At 32.9% G+C, this 19,497-nt stretch overlaps 1 protein-coding gene across 1 annotated transcript in view; it reads right to left on the minus strand.

Moving 5' to 3' along the window:
- CSMD3 (CUB and Sushi multiple domains 3) overlaps window positions 1-19,497 on the minus strand; it is a 1,234,679-nt gene that overhangs the window by 681,341 nt on the left and 533,841 nt on the right. The window contains exon 10 of the mRNA XM_025394338.1: window positions 10,390-10,514. Within this exon, the coding sequence (XP_025250123.1) occupies window positions 10,390-10,514 (125 nt within the window). The remainder of the gene's footprint in view (window positions 1-10,389; window positions 10,515-19,497) is intronic.

The following is a 19,497-nucleotide window of genomic DNA, read 5'->3' on the forward strand; positions in this document are numbered from 1 at the left end:
CATATAACATTTCCTTCTTTTTTAGGGCTGAATAATATTCCATTGTGATATATATATGTGTGTGTGTGTGTATTTATGTGTAATGTATATATGTAATGTGTAATATATATTTAATTAATTGATATGTATATATTATATCTTATATATATAATTATATATTATACTATGTATATATTATAATATATTTAGTTAATTGTTATATATAATTATGTTACATATTATATATGTTATATAATATAACATATATCCTTTATATATAAAATAAATATAAGATATATCCATTAGATATAACATTATAAGAAGAAAATTAAATAACCAAACATGCCTTTACGAAGCATGAATTTTTTTCACGTTTGTCAAAAGTATCAACATTTCAGCATATTCATTGCTTTTATACCTCCCTTTCCTGTCGTATGTTATTATCTGATAATCTAATATGCAATATTTGCTTTAGTGGCTTATTTCAATTATTTGATTTTTTTAAAATCAAGGAGTTTTTTTAATATATATACCTCATAACATATGTCCATTATATATAAAACAATGGATGATTCTTCATTCGGTCATCCATTGATGGACACTTAGGTTGATTACATATCTTGGCTACTATGAATAATGCAGCAATGAATATGGGAATCTAGATATGTCTTGGACATACTGCTTTCATTTTTTTTTTTTTTGGATAAATATCTAGTAGCGGGATTGCTGGATCATATGGTAGTTCTATTTTTAATTTTTTCAGGAATCTGCATACTATTTTTCATAACGGCTGTACTAATTTACATTCTTACTAACAGTATATACAGATTCTCTTTTCTCCATATCCTCACCGATACTTACCTCTTATATTTTTGATGATAGGCAACCTAACAGATATGAGGTGATACCATGTCAATTAATGGTACTGGGAAAACTGCATATCCACATGTAGAAGAAGAAAATTGGACCTTTATTTCATATCTTATACAAGAATGAATTTCAAATGGATTGAATAGTTAAATAAAGACCTGAAAGTGTAAAACTATTAGAAAAAAAACATAGGGAAAAGGCTTCTTGACATTAGTGTGGCAGCGATTCCCTGTATATGACCCCAAAAGCATAGGCAATAAAAGCAAAAATAGACAAAAGGCATTGCATCAAACTAAAGAGCTCCTGTACGGCAAAGGAAGCAATCAACAGGGTGAAGAGACAACATATGAAGTGGGAGAAATTATTTGTAAGCCATATACCTGATAAGGGCCTTATGTCCAAAATATAGGAGGAATTAGAACAATTTAATGGCAAGAAAACAACTCAATTAAGAATGGACAAATGATTGAGTAGATATTTCTCAAAGGAAGACATACAAAAGGCCAACAGGTATATGGGGAAAAAAAATGTTCATACTCCATTTTCTAAAACATAATGGTCCCTGGTATTTTAAGCCTTTGCCTAAGGGGCTCCCTCAATCTGGTGTAATCTGCACATCCACCATTGTTCTCATCATTAGCCCTGTTTACTGAATCTTCAGGGTTCAACTCAGGTACTTTTTCCTGTGGACAGCTTCCTTAACGATCTTTATTACCCTAGAGCAGTGGTCCCCAATATTTTAGGTGCCAGGGACTGATTTGGTGGAAGACAGTCCTTCCATGGACTTGGGGGAGGAGTGGTATGGTTCCAGGATGATTCAAGCACATTATATTTATCATTAGATTCTCATAAGGAGCATGCAACCTAGATCCCTCACATGCACAGTTCACAATAGGGTTCATGCTCCTATGAGAATCTAATGCCGCTGCTCATGTGACAGGAGGTGGAGCTCAAGCGGTAATTCCCACTTGCCCACTGCAAACCTTCTGCTGTGTGAACCTGGTTCCTTACAGTCCACAGAAAGCAACAGGTATGTGCCGGGAGGCTTAGAGGAGCATTTTTTATATAGCTATTAGCACATAATATACAAGAAAGTATTGTAATTATACATTAACTTTTAAAACTTTTGGCCCCCACCCTTGAGAGTAAATTCATTGCAGGTAGAGATTTTTCCCATCCTCAATAAGTTTATGCTCCTCTACATTTCACTCACCCCCCTCTCTCTCTCCTTTTTTTCCCTCTCTCTCTCCCCTTCTTTCTCTCTCTCCCTCTACAGTTTCTTTCATCATCCTAAGTCTTTACATGTAGTTCTCTCTATCTTTAATGTTTTACATTTTTCAATCTCTATATCTGTCTTTCTGTCTGTCCTTTTTGAATGCCTGCTTATCCTTTTCTATAAAAAATTGTGTACTCTTCTAGGCAGAGTGGTTCCTTAATCTTCTTTGTACTGAATGCACCGTATTCATTTTTCTGCAGTAGCTCTTATTGTGATATACAGTAATGCATACTTTCCCGTTGCTGTTTTCCCCACTGGAGTAGCCCATTGGTCTCTTTGAGGAGAAAAATTCATCTTTTCCCTCCACTTACCTAATAATTACCACAAAATATCAATGTTATTAAACAAACGAATGATTTCCAAAATAAGAGAATAATATAAATAATAATAAACTCGGAGATAAAATGACTAAGTGGTATTTTCATGTCCAGTGAAATGTATTTCCCAAAGGGTAATACTATCATTTCTGTCTTCTGTCTTTCCTTTGTTTTGAATTATCTTTATGACAAATATTGACTGTGCAACCATGCCTCTGTTGCTTTAGGGATGTTCTCTGGTTGTTTTATTTTGAATGTACTGTGTTTTCAATGAGATCATAAACTTCCTAAGGGCATAATTTGTTTAGTTCTGTTCTGTGCTTCTTACATTTTGTTTAGCACTGTGGTAAACAAAACACTTATTCATTCAAGTATTAGTGAGTATCTGCCATGTGCCAGGCATTGCTATTTGTTTGGGATGTTTACACTATTTACCTAGCTCCACAAAAATTACTATAAGACAAACTAAGCAGAAGACTATACCTCATGTCTTAATACAAGGAAAGGTCTGCCAAAATGTCATAAATTCTGACAGTTCATATCAAGCATAAAACCAGTGACTTTTAAAATTTCAAATAAATTCAAATTAAAGGCTAAAAATTTATCTCTTTCTCATCAATATGTCTGTGTATATTCTGCCTATGCCTTTTGTCTCCTCTTTGGTCTCTAGGTTTCATCATTTTTTCCATTTTCTATATTGTTTCTTTCACTTTCCATAGTACAATTATACATTTTGAGTGCATATACATAGCATCAGACATTCTAAAGGTTACAGTGTGATCACTGTTATCTATAAACCCTCCTTCCCAGAGCTAGCTGAGCTATTATTTTGAAACAAAGTGAGATTTTACTGTGGAGAAGCTAAATAAAGGAATCCTAACTCTAGTATATTTAAGTTTTCCAACATTTTATGTGATCAGAATTAGTGGAAAGGCTATTAAGTCATCACAGATCTTCAAGATGCTTTTTTCTAGTAGCACATCTTTTCAGAAAATATAGGAAATAAATTTTTCTGCATCACAGGGGAATTTTGAGAAATTTCATAAGTTTACTATGAACACAAAATGTTATTTTATTTTAATAATTTTTCAAAAATTCCTTTTATATAGATAGCTTCTCCTCCAAAATTGCAATCCCTGTGCTGATTTACATTTGTTCATCCTTGCACTAAGACATTACATTTTAGATTTTTTTCAGTCCTTGATTTTTTAGTTTAGCGAAAGCATTCATTGTTAATATGGTTATTGCAGTTTTTTTTTTTTTTTTTCCCCCTTGGTTATTTGTTGTTTGGGCATGATGTAGCCTATTTTATCCCCATTAAATTTCAAAGTTTTAGGCTTTTAAAACTATATTAGCAAAAAGTTAAGGAGTTGTTTTTTTAATTTTTCTCTTCCAAAATTTAGAATTGTTACTAATTTATTTTAAGAATTAAAATGTGGCCGGGCGCGGTGGCTCAAGCCTGTAATCCCAGCACTTTGGGAGGCCGAGACGGGCGGATCACGAGGTCAGGAGATCGAGACAATCCTGGCTAACACGGTGAAACCCCGTCTCTACTAAAAAATACAAAAAACTAGCCGGGCGAGGTGGCGGGCGCCTGTAGTCCCAGCTACTCGGGAGGCTGAGGCAGGAGAATGGCATAAACCCGGGAGGCGGAGCTTGCAGTGAGCTGAGATCCGGCCACTGTACTCCAGCCTGGGCGACAGAGCGAGACTCCGTCTCAAAAAAAAAAAAAAAAAAAAAAAAAAAAAAGAATTAAAATGTTTATTTCCCATTTGAAAACTCTCAAAAATAACTTAGTGTATAGCAGTGTCAAGAATGACATTATAATCAACTTCAGTTTTCTAAAGATACATTGTTTAAACTCAACTATTACAAGGGTGCATTTCATAATAAAAATGCATGAAGACAAATAATCTTTAACCTTTAAACAAAGGTAGATTTTAATGGTAAATAAAGCATAAAAGATCTGCAGAATCTAAATTACTTTGAAGCAATTTTATGATCAATAGCCATCGTTTTGGCACTGAACAAATTTGAAACCTGTCTTAAAAAAAAAATGAATATCCGAAACATAGTGCAATAAAACAACATTTTGTTAGCGAGAGTTTATTAAACATTTTTAAAATTATTATTGCTTGTGTGTTTTAGGGACTGAGAAAAATTCTTGGCATTCAAAGGTAAAGAAGAATATTGAACTAAGAATATCCTTAACATGTTTCAATAGAGAAGTAAATATACTTCAGAATATTTAGAATTTACAACTGAAAGTAGTCCATATAATCCCTCATCAACTTACAAATAATCCTTCATCAACTTACATATAAGTAAATTGAAGTTCAGAAGAGATTAAGCAAATGAACAAGGTCATATTCTTAGAAAATGCTGAGTTGGAAAGTGAAAGCTCTTTTTGACATCTGCGGAGATTTTCCTGCTGTGTACCAAAACTGAATCAAGAATTTGTTCATTATATGCATATTTTTATAATAATCTGAGAGCTAGGCAAAATGTGTAGAATGTATTTCTAAACAATTGTTGGAAGGGCACCTTTTAAATGCAAAATTTCTAATTGTTCAGGTAGTTTTGAATTTTAAGTGATCTATTTTCTACTAAGTTGCTATAAATGCATCACTATTAATCTCCATTAAATAACATATAAATGATATCATTAAAACCTGTTAATTGTTAGAGCTTAGTAAGGCTTATTTTCTAATCAAAATTGTTTAATAAAGCCGCAAACTATGGGTTTTAGAAAAAAAAAAAACCACTAAGAAGTATTAATGTGTGATAAACTTCCGTATCTACACCATCTGCCTGTCTCCTTCACCATATGTCACTCTATTAATTGCTAATATCATCCTTATTATGCATCATTTCATCTGTAAGATTATTCCACAAAACTAAGAAGGCGTCAACAACAACCACAGAAAACCACCTGCTATATGCATTTCTGGCTGATAAATTTCAGCAGGTTCTGATTTGCTCTTGGGCAAAATTTTCTAATTACTTTCGCATAACAAGAAGCCTTCTACTAGAGCAACTTTCTCTAGTTGCGATGATCTTATTACTACCTTCTCAAACTGTTTGTTACAATTAATTAAATATTCCTATAATATTTCTTAAAATGTTATTTAGCAGCTACTGTATGTACAAAAACATGGGTGCAATGGGTCACCGAGCTAAACACTGAGAAGAGGAATAATATGTAAGAGGTAACTTGTAACATATGTAAAATAATCCTGAAAAAGTTAAGAACCCGGGCTTTTAATAAATATGAGTTAGTGAGGGTTGCAGCTCTTAGGGTTGACCAGTATTTGTCTATCATATAACCTGTACACCCATTTTTTCCATTGTTCATAAAGAAAGGAATTGAACCTCATTTAGATTGTTTTATTATATCAACAGTAATGGATGGGTAGACCACATTGATAACTGTCCTCTTTGGCAACAGCTGAAACAGATCCATTCAACATTCAAACACTTTAGAGGCATTGATTATTTTGTTCTTTTTGAGGTGGTTTTTGTTGAAGAAGCAAGTCTATTGCCCATGAAATGATTAGGGAGCATTGCCAAACAAAATAAGATTAAATGCTATATTGTGTGGTAAAAATGTTAGTAATTACAAGTAATTTTAAAGATGAGGAGACAAGGGAAAATTGAAATAGGAAAGAATTTTTAGAGGAGGTGAAAACTGAACAAGACCTTGAGAGATTGGCTTGGTCATTCAGGAACAGGCTAGACATATATGAATATCAAGGTGGTAATTCTGTTTATTATTGAGACATTGGGATAAACTTTTGGTACGAGTTAAAAAAAAAACAAAGTTGCATAAAGGCAAATTATGGGTGATTTTGGAAATCAAAAGAGTTAACAATCAGCAACTGCTGCAGCAACACCACACCCACCACCACCACATGGACTCCATTCATAAAGCCAGACTTTGATGGGATTAGTCTGTCAGTAACATGTAGGATAAATTGTACTCTAAATGAAAAGAAAAGTGATAGTTGTAGTACTGGAATTGTAGAATAGTGACAATGGGAATGGAGGTTTAGGAGTGCTTCTAGACATATTTCAAACCAGGAGATACCTAACATAACCTCTCAAATTTTATCTCACTCTACATCCTTTCATATAACTGACCAACTGATTCCCCAGATGTGTAAGTTCACACTGTGATTTTGCCTATGATATATTCTTGACATTTGAAATGACTTTCACATCCATCTTCCTCTGCCTATATCCACAATAATTTCCAAGTTCTGTCCACATATTATTTTCTCCATCTCAATGGCCATTTCCAAACATGGATATAATCTTCCTCATCTGAATTTTGCAGAGGATTGCACTAACTTGTAAACAAAAGTCTATTATATATTATCTAGTTTTGTGTTTATGCCTTATAAATCAATACAAAATGATAAAAATTATTGTATACTCTATATCACATATGGTATATAATCTAGAATACCTACTCGTGTTCAAAAGTGTTTGTTGAATGAATAAAAATATATTGATCAGTACAACAATAAATGAATAATAACAATTTGATGATTTTTGAATAAAAAAATTAAAAGGTGATGTCAAGATTTTTATGGTTGTTTTTAGTATTTTTCCATCTCATTGTCTTCTTTTCTCATCCTCCCTTAATCACCCATTTCATTAATCCCATGTGTGGTTTGTGTCCTTGTAACTTAACAGACTTTGATTACTCGGTACCATCCCAATAAACAGATTAAAATTTGCCTTTTTTGTCTTCAGTCTATTATTATTAATTATTTCAAATGTTTCCACATTATCAAAATTATCCATGCCAACCACATACTGTTTCTTTACGTATGAGGAAGGTCTAAAATGAACATTCTATACATCTTCAACACATAAGGCTACTTATTTGCAAAAGCTCCAGCTTTTAGATATCGACTGCATTTCCAACAAAGGAATAATTGTTTTCACCACTTTATACTGGCAAATACTTTGTATACATAACCCATCTATGGAATAAGAATCATCTCTGTTTGTGTAAAAAAATTAATATTAATTTATAAACTGCTCTTTTAATTCATAATTTGCTGTCTGTGTGAACTTTTAATCCCTTTAAAAATGCCCATTTCTTGATCGCTAAACCATGCAATACACAGACAGAAACTACATTAATAATCTCTCAAAGGTGCAGTGCACTGATACGGCAATTTATGCTGTTGTCTGGAAAAAAGCATATTTATTCTGTCCAAGAACCCATGAGACATGAGAACTACTCTTTGTTCAGACTCACAGTAGTCATTTTAAAACTTCAATTACTATTTCAGCATGTTCCCTCCATTACTGTTTCCACTACCACAGCCAGTAATTTCTAGCAACAAAATGGACTTTGTAAACCACACACATATGTGCCTCGCATGCAATGAGCAAATGCATCTATGTCTAATATCTGCAGAAAAAAATGTAAATTTAAATGAAATAATATCAACACATGAATATTGAATATGTGCTTTTTATACTTCCTATATAATAATTGTTGAATAAATATGAATATATGTTATATATATAACATCATAATGTATCTTGCAATCTAAAAAGTCCAATCATATATTAATATTCAACAAATAGTTCTTGAAATTCAAGTCAGTACAGAGCCGCTCTTTGTGCCTGGGGTTTATAAAAAATAACAATGTAATATAACACCTTACTTTTGCTTTTGAACAATTTACAATCATAAGTATGATTCATCTTTTTAATCAAAGTGAGAGTCTTGAATGAAAAAAGATGCTTTGTAGTCTCAATCTTACTTTATGTAGATCTTAAATTCCATGATCTGGCTATAACTTCTGGTGTGAGATTTCGTTCTTACATTAACATTAATCTCCTTTTCTTGAATCTGTCATCTATTTTCATCCGTTTTTGCTAACAAAAATGCACATATCTAATTTATGTGACACTGAAGTAGGATATTTGGAACATATCATTTTGAAGCCACGATGTTCACTATATTGCTCTTTATGGCTATAATTTCATCTTGAGTGAAGGACACAAGAAATCAGTCTTATACATTTTACTGTTCTATTTATTGCCATGACATTCATGAAAGTAACCCTTACAAAATGTATTATTCATTATTCACTTTATAAGAAAATATGAGATACTGTATGCTTCTTTCTAAGCTATAAAAAAGTGTGCCTTTCTCGTATCACAGGAATACTTGAATTTTATAGACAGTATTTCTTGGGTGTAAACAGGTCAAGTTTCTTTATATATTTGACAACTATACTATTTAAAGAGAAGAACAGCTGGAGAGAATTTGAGTACAGAGACACTGAAAAATGCAGAAACATGATTATTACAAATGATAACCACCAGAACAACAAACAAGCAATCAGAAATGCCAGTATGACATGATGAGGTGTTCATTTTCAAACACAGTTTTACAAAGTTTAGAAAGAAGGAGTCTTATTTGATTTATGTGGAAATATTTCATCTGAGGAAAGGTGATGCCAGTGGGAGCTAGGATAAAGGAGGGGGGAAAGATTAGTTTTCATGATTAGCAGTTAAATTGATCATTAACAGTTTAATTAATGAAATAATTTGTATGTTTGCTCCTACAAGTGGTCACAAGCAGTTAAAGAAGAGGAAAAGGTAAGCAAGTGGAATAGATGGCAAAGAAACAGTCGGAAGGTGAAAAAGGAGTATAATAATATAGATATAACATCATTTAATTATAATATATTCATATTTTTAAAGATTTATCTCAATGAGATAATAGTTCTTTCTATACTCTGTCAGAAGTCAGTGACAGACACTGAAATTTGAGGTGTAGATTTTAATTCTACTGGCAGGAACTATTTGAAATCAGACTGACCTCAATGATATGGTCCTTGCAAACCCTGATGCTTATGTCTAATGATATTGGCATATCTGTATTAGTTTTTTTAGTATCTAAAGATGATGATATTTACACTATGGGTAGTCAAACTGACATATAATCATGTGTTTTTCACTGTGAATTACTTATTAAAACTCAACTACAAAGTCAGATGATTTTAATACATTTGAACTCCCATGTTAAAAAAAAAAGGTATCCCAGTTGGTTGTGTTAGTGTCCTGCTTTATTTTCTAAGTAGGTGTGCAAAATGACACTTGCCTTTCATAATATTTTCCTCTATATTTGAAATTGTTCTTAATGAGTTTTGTCCAGTCAATATTTTGCCTAATATACATATACACACATACACACACACACACACACACACACATATATACACACACACACACACACATATGCATATTGGTATTTTTATATATATATATGTACACACAGACGCACACACACACATATATATATCTTCAGTAATTCAAGACAAGATATATATACGTATATCTTACATATATGTATATCTTACATATATGTATATGTTACATATATACACACATGCAGATAATATAAGATATATATTTATATCTTATTTGGAATTATTGGTAATGTGATATATAAAGCCAGAGAACTAAATGGTTTGTTCTAGATTAAATTAACTAACTGTAGAACCTGTGCTCCACCTTGACTGCTACCAAGTACTGTAGACAGGGACACATAAGCAATTCAAATGGCAAACTATGCAAGTGGAGGAGAAATTACGGCTTTAAAATATCTGTATCGATACGTCTACAGACAGGGTAATTGTGATTTTTCAAAAATGCCAACAATATTTCCAGAGTGTTATATTACACACTTTACGCTTCAGTCTATGTTGTATGATTATTAGATTGGAAATTCCTTGGGAACCTAACAGAGTGATTCACATTTTGCAGATTTTCTATAAATATCAACAAATATATCAGCACAATCTTTCCTTAAAGATTATATTACAATTCAAAGACTTACTTGCAACTTATACCCAATGAAATACAGGTTAAACTATTAAAATGTGTTCAGAGGGCATTATTATAAAACGTTACCTTTACACACAGGCCTGTGATCACTCCAAGCAGCAAAAACTTCAGCTATCCGTTGACAGGTGATGCTCTTTGCACCCTGTAGGACATAATCTTCATCACAAGAGAAATGCACAGTTGATCCAAGGCTAAAGTTAAATAAAAGAGAAAAAATATGATAAGAAAGATGCAAGGTAATAACTAGGCTTCACTTATATTGGCAATATACAATAGGTCAAATATGTACTATAGTGACAAAAAATATTCTGGAAAACAAAATGTGAAAGTATGACTTGTAGAAATGTAAAGCTGTCATCAAATGTAATCGTTTTGTTAACAGATGTAGAAACGAAGGTCAAATAATTGACTAAGTTTACCATGCTAAGTAGGTGGTAAATGTGAATCAAAATGTCACCATTCTGACTTGAATTCCAGTACAGTACTTGTGTTCATAGCATATTACAGTGCTTTTCTGGCATGTATTTACATGTGTATGTTTGTAGATGTGTCTTTACATATGTATGCATTTAGACATGCATTTGTGTCTATATACATGCATTTAATGTATTTAGAGATGCAAAATTATACTGATTGTTTTTCATATGGAGTTTTTTCTACAAAATATTTTAATTTTTTGTGGGTACATAGTAGGTGCATTTAGATGACATCTTATAAGCTAACCTAAGATAAAATATTAAGGTAGAAAATGGTCCTCTTATCTAGGTGAGAAGGCTCCTTTCCTCCTACCTTCTTTATCTTTACACTATTTCTCTCTCTTAATGTTCCAGCTTAACTTAAGCTCCTAAATCATTGTAGCAATTATTCTACCGAGGTATGGGCAAGCAATAGACAAGGAGATGAAAATATTTAATTCTTTTTCTTTCTTTCTTTCTTTCTTTTTTTTTTTTTTTGAGACAGAGTCTCTCTCTGTTACCCAGGCTGGAGTGCAGTGGCGCGATCTCAGCTTACTGCAAGTTCCACCTCCTGAGTTCACACCATTCTCCTGCCTCAGACTCTCAAGTAGCTGGGACTACAGGTGCCCACTAACATGCCGGGCTAATTTTTTGTATTTTTAGTAGAGACAGGGTCTCACCATGTTACAAAAAATACGATTACATTATTTTGGTTATTTTTAACTATATGATTAAGTTATTATTGACTATAGCTATCCTGTTATGCTATCAAACAGTAGGTCTTTTTCATTCTTTCTATTTCTTTTTTTACCCATTAACCATACCTCTCTCCCTCCTAGCACCCATATGTATATGTATATATGGATATGCTCTCTATATCCATAAGTTTGTTTTGATTTTTAGATCCCTCAGATAAGTGAGAACATGTGTTATTTGTCTTTCTGTGCCTAACTTAATTCACTTAATAATCTCCAGTTCCACCCATGTTGTTGCAAATGACAGGGTTCCATACTTTTTATGGCTAAATAGTCCCTTAACATGGCATAAAAAGTCCTACATGTCGTCTCTCACTCAATGCGACACCTGATCAGCATCTCTAGAAGTTAATCCATATAACCAAAGAGAGATTCTCTTTACAGTCTTCTTAGACCACGTCATGACTCCGAGTTTTATTTAGACTACTCTTAGAGCTTGAGCAACCTTAAAAGTTTATATAATGGTCAATTATCTGCCTTTTCCTTCTTTCTCACCTCAATAAAGAAAAACTCCATTCTTCTAGTTGCTAAGGCCACAAACCTTAAAGTTATTCTTAACTCAACTTTTCGTCTTGCATTTCACAACCACTCCATCAGGAAGATCCTGTTGGCAACACATTAAAAATCCAAAATCTAAAATTTTTCACTCCTACGGTGTCAATAGGAATCTGAGCCACAAATGCTCATTCATATGATTGCAATAGTCCTTCTTGCTATGTTATTAGGTTTTCCTCTTTCTGTTCCTGACTCTCTGCAATCTATTCGTAAATAGTATCCAGAGCAAACTTTTTAAAAGTTGGTCCAAATTATATCACTTTTGTAGTTTCAAATTTTCTATCCCTATTTCACTCATAATAAAGAGATTGCCCTTAAAATTGCCGACGTGGCCTCTGCTCATTTGCAGAATTAATTTCCTATGCTTTCCCTTTCCATGTTTGTTCTTCAGATTTATCGACTTCCTTGTTCTGGTTTGAAGATATTAAGCATGTGCCTCCCTCAGGGTCTTTACACTTGCCGTTATATCAATCTGCAAAACCATTTCTTCAGAAGTCCTGTATCTCTCATTCTCAATTGTTCTGTTTTCTCCTCACATGACATTTTATCCATAAAGCCCTCCCTTACTGCTCTGTGTACAACAGCTGCAACTATTCCATTATCTTTTTCCATGTTATTTCCTATAAACTATCTGATGTGCTGTTTATTTATCTCCCCACTTCCACTAAAAACACCTCAAGCCACTTATCTATTTTGTTTTCCAACATGTCAAACATTTCCAAAAGTATTGTAAGTTTATGTATAGATCTTTAACAGAGTGAGTAAATGCTATCATTTGCAGATTTATTGGTTGCTAACGTATAAGACTGCCTAATGCATTCAGATATGTCCTTATCCCTATAACTGGAAAAATATTCTTTGTCAGGATGCTATCTCAAGGCTAATTAAATTTTTATTATCCGTGGCACCCACTATTTCCCATTACCTGCTGCATTTGCTGTGTTCAAAAAAGAGCAAGAAAAATACTAATGTGATTGGAGCATAGAAAATAACGAGAGGGGTATGTGAAATTAAGTCAAGGAAGCAATTATGGGTTGCAGTTAGATTTGTTACAACTTTGTAGGCCAATGTAAGGATTTTGACCCTCATTCTGAGAGACTTGGGTAGTCATTACAGGAATTTAAGACAAGTGAATACTATGCTTTAAAATGAACTCATTGGTTTCTGAGTGAAGGATACAATTTAAGGGGCCAAAGATAGAAGCAAAGAGTTTAGTTAACAAGCTGTCACAGAAATCCTAGCTTTCATGGAGATGATATGATGGCAACAAGTATTAGAAAAGTAGAAGCTATAAACTAATGATGGTAAAAACTTTAGGGGATGGAAGAAGAAGGCCCAATATAGGGCCTGGCCCATAGGATTAATGGAATTACTATTTTCTCACTAACATAATAAATTAATGATCTATCATGGTTACCATATTTGTCACAGATGATTATGATACTCTAGTTCTAACCAGGCTTTTCTTGCTAAAAGTAATAAATGACATCTTGTTTAAGTGACAGGCATTTCAGCATGTTTCTTTTGATTATAGCAAATTAATTCACTTAGCTTGGAGACAGGAAATTGATAATAATAAACATGTAACTGTTTTGCTACTATGCTAAAGATTACCAGTAATGGTCTCTGAAGTTTCTATACTTATTTCCCCCTAAAAATTAGCCATCTCTACATGTTTTTCTCCCCTTAATACACTGGGAAAAGTAGTTTAGAGTAGTGGTGAACAGTTTAAGCTAAAGAATCACAGGTATCTCCTTTCAAATACTAACTCTGCCCGAAACTTCAGCTTTCTCATCTGTTGGGATAAAGTAAAGTAACATTATTTATAAACTACACAGGGTCTATCACATATGAAGCACTCAGTTATTTCCCTCAATTAGATTAAAATGAAGTCCTCATAGTCTGGGGGTTCTTGTCTTTTAAAGTCATTTTGAGTATCTCAGTATTCCTCCATATGTCTCAACTTTAAAATTTCATTCTCATAATTATATTTAAGTTCTGGTGGGGGAAATTTATTTTTGTCCATTTATAAAGTTTATATTCTCACATCCCATATCTCCCTAACATGCACCTTATGTTCCAAATACCATTACCTGTAATTTACTTTTGCTCATACCTTTTGTCTTTCTACAATGTCTACTCTGCCAGGAATTCTCATTTGCCTCATTTACCTTAATCATTATTAAGATTTTATTTAATTTTTGGTTACTCATGAAGCTCTTATTAATTTATCCATTAAGAATTAAATATTTCCCTTTGGGAGGCCGAGGCGGGCGGATCATGGGATCAGGAGATCGAGACCATCCTGGCTAACATGGTGAGACCCCGTCTCTACTAAAAACACAAAAAATTAGCCGAGCGTGGAGGTGGGCGCCTATACTTCCAGCTACTCGGGATGCTAAGGCAGGAGAATGGCGTGAACCTGGGAGGCAGAGCTTGCAGTGAGCCGAGATCACGCCACTGCACTCCAGCCTGGGTGACAGAACGAAACTCTGTCTCAATAAATAAATAAATAAATAAATAAATAAATAAAGATAAAAAATAATTAAATATTTTCATCTCTTTGTTCATTGCTTGCCCATACCTCAGTAGAATAATTGCTACAATTATTTAGGGGCTAAAGTGAAGCTGAAGCATTAAGAGAGATAAATAGTGTAAAGATAAAGAAGGTAGGAGGAAAGGAGCCTTCTCACCTAGATAAGAGGACCATTTTCTACCTTAAAATTTTATCTTAGGTTAGCTTATAAGATGCCATCTAAATGCATCATATATGATATTGTGGCCACACAGCCAATGGTTGTCTTCTGATTTAGATTTTCTAGGTCTGTTCTACACTTTAAAGGATCTGTTTATGCTGCAGGAGGAGAGGAAATGGGATATTTTTAAATGAGGATTTAAATTTATTTCAGAAGAATCCAAACTGCCAATGGTAAATATTTCTAATTACTCATTTGTACTGTATAAGCCATTAATTTATTCCCCACTAATGAAGAAAAACATCTATATTGGGCATTTGCAAGCATCTCCATCCATGCTCACAGCTACACTTCAACACACTCTAGACCAAAAATATAAAAGTGCAGAACAAAACACAGAGAGGACAGAAGTCAATGAAATAAGCAGCCTTTCCAGTAAAATCCAGGCTCACTAATCAGGAAATGAATATCTTAAACAAATACACTGTGCTTTCATTGTATTAACTGTTTTAATATTTGAGTCAAACTTAAGAAAAGCTTACACTAAGTCTCATTAAATATGTGTGTGTATGCATGTGTGTATGTGTGTGTGTATGCATTCCTAGGAAAGTATTCAGTTGAAATGACAATGAAGACAAGCTGTATCCACTGAAATTCATCTGTCACCACAGAAGAGATGTCTGCCCTACCCAGCCAAATAAAACTTTCCACTTTAATAGGTTATTTATTCTGACACAACATTTCAAAACAAATGGCTGAGCACATTTTTAATTTGAAAGTACCGAGTCCTAAGGCAAATGATATATAATGATACTGTTTGAAAAACTAGTGTTGACTTTCTCATGATTATGCTGGTCAATATTTAAGTGCTGTCATCTTTTTAAAAATGATACTTATTTTGCAAAAACACTCTAAAATATCAAAGTTGTCAGTAAGAGAAGATATGAGGTTTTTCAAAATACACAAAATTTTACCTATGTTGGCCCAAGATAGTGAATCTATAATTTTATTTACAATCAAATAGACAGGATATGAACAAATATAGAAATATGGAAAGACAGATAATAGTGCTTGGGTCGTAGAAGAGGATCTTAAAAAAAAACAAAGGAGGAACAAATCTTGACAGCATTACATCAAGAGTAAATTTGTCTGTAACAACTTTTGTTGTTACTATTTTTTGGTTTATTTGAAAAGGTCTAGACAATTTCCTGACAGATGCAGAAGTTTACCACTAAGTAGCAGATACATATTTTTCAAAATTATCACTGTACAAATAGAAATTATCCAGGCATGAGGGATGATCTAACAATTAAAGCATCTGCAAACCATTTCTGTAGTAAAAAAGTCAAAACATTAAACGTGAAGAAAATAACTATTAAGAAAATGATCACAGTAATGCTGCTTTAATATCTTTAAAAGTCTAATTATTCTCTAAATGTCTTTAAGCTAGCAATTTCAAAAATGAGTTTGAAAATCTCATTACACATTAGAAAAATCTAAGGTTATCTGAGGAGTGGGGGATTTTTACAATATGAGATTTTCTGTTTTAAAATTGTACAAGTATGTATTGCAGAAATTTTGAAAATTAAGATTAGCAAAAAAAAAGTGAAAAACACTTAAGCTCTACATTTTTTTTTTTTTTTTTTTTTTTTTTTTTGAGACGGAGTCTCGCTCTGTTGCCCAGGCTGGAGTGCAGTGGCCGGATCTCAGCTCACTGCAAGCTCTGCCTCCCGGGTTCACGCCATTCTCCGGCCTCAGCCTCCCGAGTAGCTGGGACTACAGGCGCCCGCCACCTCGCCCGGCTAGTTTTTTGTATTTCTTAATAGAGACGGGGTTTCACCGTGTTAGCCAGGATGGTCTCGATCTCCTGACCTCGTGATCCGCCCGTCTCGGCCTCCCAAAGTGCTGGGATTACAGGCTTCAGCCACCGCGCCCGGCCTAAGCTCTACATTGTTAAATGTAATTTAATTTACATTTTATTACATTAATCTGAAGCTAATTCCAAAATTCTAGTTCTTTTCATATTCAAATTATTTCTTTCTTCTTTCCTTCTTGTAAAATTGGAGCAAGTGAAGCTCTTTATAGAGGGGTCATTCCTCCAACTGGTTTGGGATTCAATCCACCCCGCCTTGCCATTACTTGTACTATTAATTATTCCCTCTTTCTCTTGAATATTCAACTCTCATTTTAAGCTGGTAGTAAAACTGATGGTATTAATCTATTTATTTGTATGTTGTAAAAATTAAATGTTAATAAACTTTATCCAAAGGGATGATATATTACTTTATTTTCAAAATATTTTGTTTCTGACTCTAAGTTACATTGATAAGCTTTTTAGATATTATAAAGTATTCCATCTCATACCAAAACTTTTCTTCAAAATATAATGAATACCATGTTTTTTATGCCTATTGCCTATTTCATTGACCTTATAAAATTAATGTCATTATTTTGTGGAAATAATGTCAACCAAACCAAGACTATGTCTGATACAAAGAGAATTCAATTCAGCATTCACACACTTTTGTATTTCTGTACACTGTTGGTTATACTCAGCCTGGATATTGTCACCGGGTATCTTGCTTTGTGGAATGCTTAAGGTCACTCACTACCTCATTCAATATTTATGCCAACTACTGTCCTATTTAATAACCCCAAGCTTAGACATTTGCGTACAATTTAGAGTATACTAGAAAGATAATAATGCTACCTGTCTTTGCCCCTCCAATACTCGGCTTCAGATAATTCTATCACTAGGTGTACATCCTTCTTCTTGTAGATTTACTTCCTCTATTTATATACTTCTATGAAACATAACATAGTATACTCAAAAATAGTATAATTCCAAAAGAAGTAATATTCTGGAAAAAGGAAAAATCCCCCAAAAAATAGATTGGTCAGAGAGAAACATAAAAGCCCTAGGCAAGTGCATTAGATAATATAGATTTCCATATGATAACAGCTAGTTAAATAGCTAACCAAGCTAGAAGCAAATCTCACAGAAAAAGTTATAATTTCAAACCTTCAAAAGAAAGCATACTGATTATTATCATAGAGTCATTTTCGTTAATCTCCAAAATTAACTGTGGTGAACTCCTCAGAATCCTCAAAAATCCCTGCTATAATACCCGATAAGATTTCAAGATGTTAAGTTTAGTACAACTATTAAAAATGTGAGAGCTGAAAATTTTATTTTTATGTTGATAATTCTTTTTATGGAGACTAAGAGATGAATACTTGCCACTATATGATGTTTTTATTTTGTTTTGCTTTATGTCTTATATATAACATTCACTAGGCCAGATCTTGTGTCTTAATTAAACAATTTTTAACAGATCTTCAATTCTACGTAAGCACAATATTTTTATGTAACAAGTGAAGTATGGTACAGATCCATAACTGTGTTATAAAATAAGAAAAGTCACATAGTAAGATAATGATATTATTTGATAGGAAAAAGGGAATAAAATAAAGTGCTTTTGAAGGTAGAATGCGTTAGAAAGTGACACGAAAATGTTCAGAAAAATTACAATATATATACACAAGTGGCAAAATATAATTTAATTAAAAGCTTAAATAAATTAATTTTTTTCTGTGACAAATATTTTTAAGACATGAGTTAAAATCATTTGAACATAATAAAGCTTTCAAATAGTACTTATTGAAGATCTATGTTTGGGATCATTTTTGTTGGCATGATCATAGGAAAGAAAAGTGGTTAAGATTATAAATTATAAATTAGAACTTGGTTATATAATCCCTTCAAATAAAAATGTAAAATAAAATTAGAGTGAGAACTAATAAATGAAATAATTTAATGCTATATTGTTTAGGTTGGTGAGTTTCCTAATGATTTCCACAACATGCTATTTTGAAGTTCACATGTAGGCATATTCATACAATACGCCTCTTTAAGCCATAAGGCAAGGTTAGCATCTCATTCTTGTGACATTAACTTTAACTGTTCCCATTGGTATATCACTCCCTGTGTTCTCATCCCTATACTATTATTAGACAGCAATAAACTAAACAATGTAATGAGGATAACCCTATTTGTATCTAATTTTTCCAGGCTTATATTATATTAAACTTTGATCTCTTAATAGCGGCAACACATTAATTATATTTTTAAAGGCCCCAGATGACTGTGGCCTTCAGAAGAGCTGTCAGAGAGAAATAAACCAGTTGAAGTAGAGGTTTAAATAGTTAAAGTCAAATCCACCTCAGAGTAGGGAAACATTACAGAGGCATAGATGAACTGAGTTTTGTGATACACAATGTTCTAAATTATCCAAAATGATCAAGTTTATTTTTAAGCCTAAAATAAATTATTAAAAGAATATTAAAAATTTCTATTTGAACAGAGCATTCTAGTTTACAAAGTACTTTCCTGTATAAAATCCCATTTGATCTACTCCTGATGTTTTTACCAGTTAATGCCATAGAAATTTGCAAGAGTAACCCACAAGGCACTTTGTGAATGATATTTAAAGTGCAAAGACTGATGTACATAGCAAGTACCTCACTGTCTGTGAACTCTTCAATGTTTTATACATAGGAAGGACCAGTTAGATTAAACACTGACTACCTATATTTAATATATATCCCTTGAATCCTATGTGGAGGTGCTGACAAGGAATAAAAAATTATTGCATATGTCAGTAATGTAAATTTAGAATATTAAGTTGCTATTGCCATATTAAGCCTATAATA

This window comes from Theropithecus gelada, chromosome 8 (assembly GCF_003255815.1).
Source record: "Theropithecus gelada isolate Dixy chromosome 8, Tgel_1.0, whole genome shotgun sequence".
In the NCBI taxonomy this organism is placed as follows: Eukaryota; Metazoa; Chordata; class Mammalia; order Primates; family Cercopithecidae; genus Theropithecus; species Theropithecus gelada.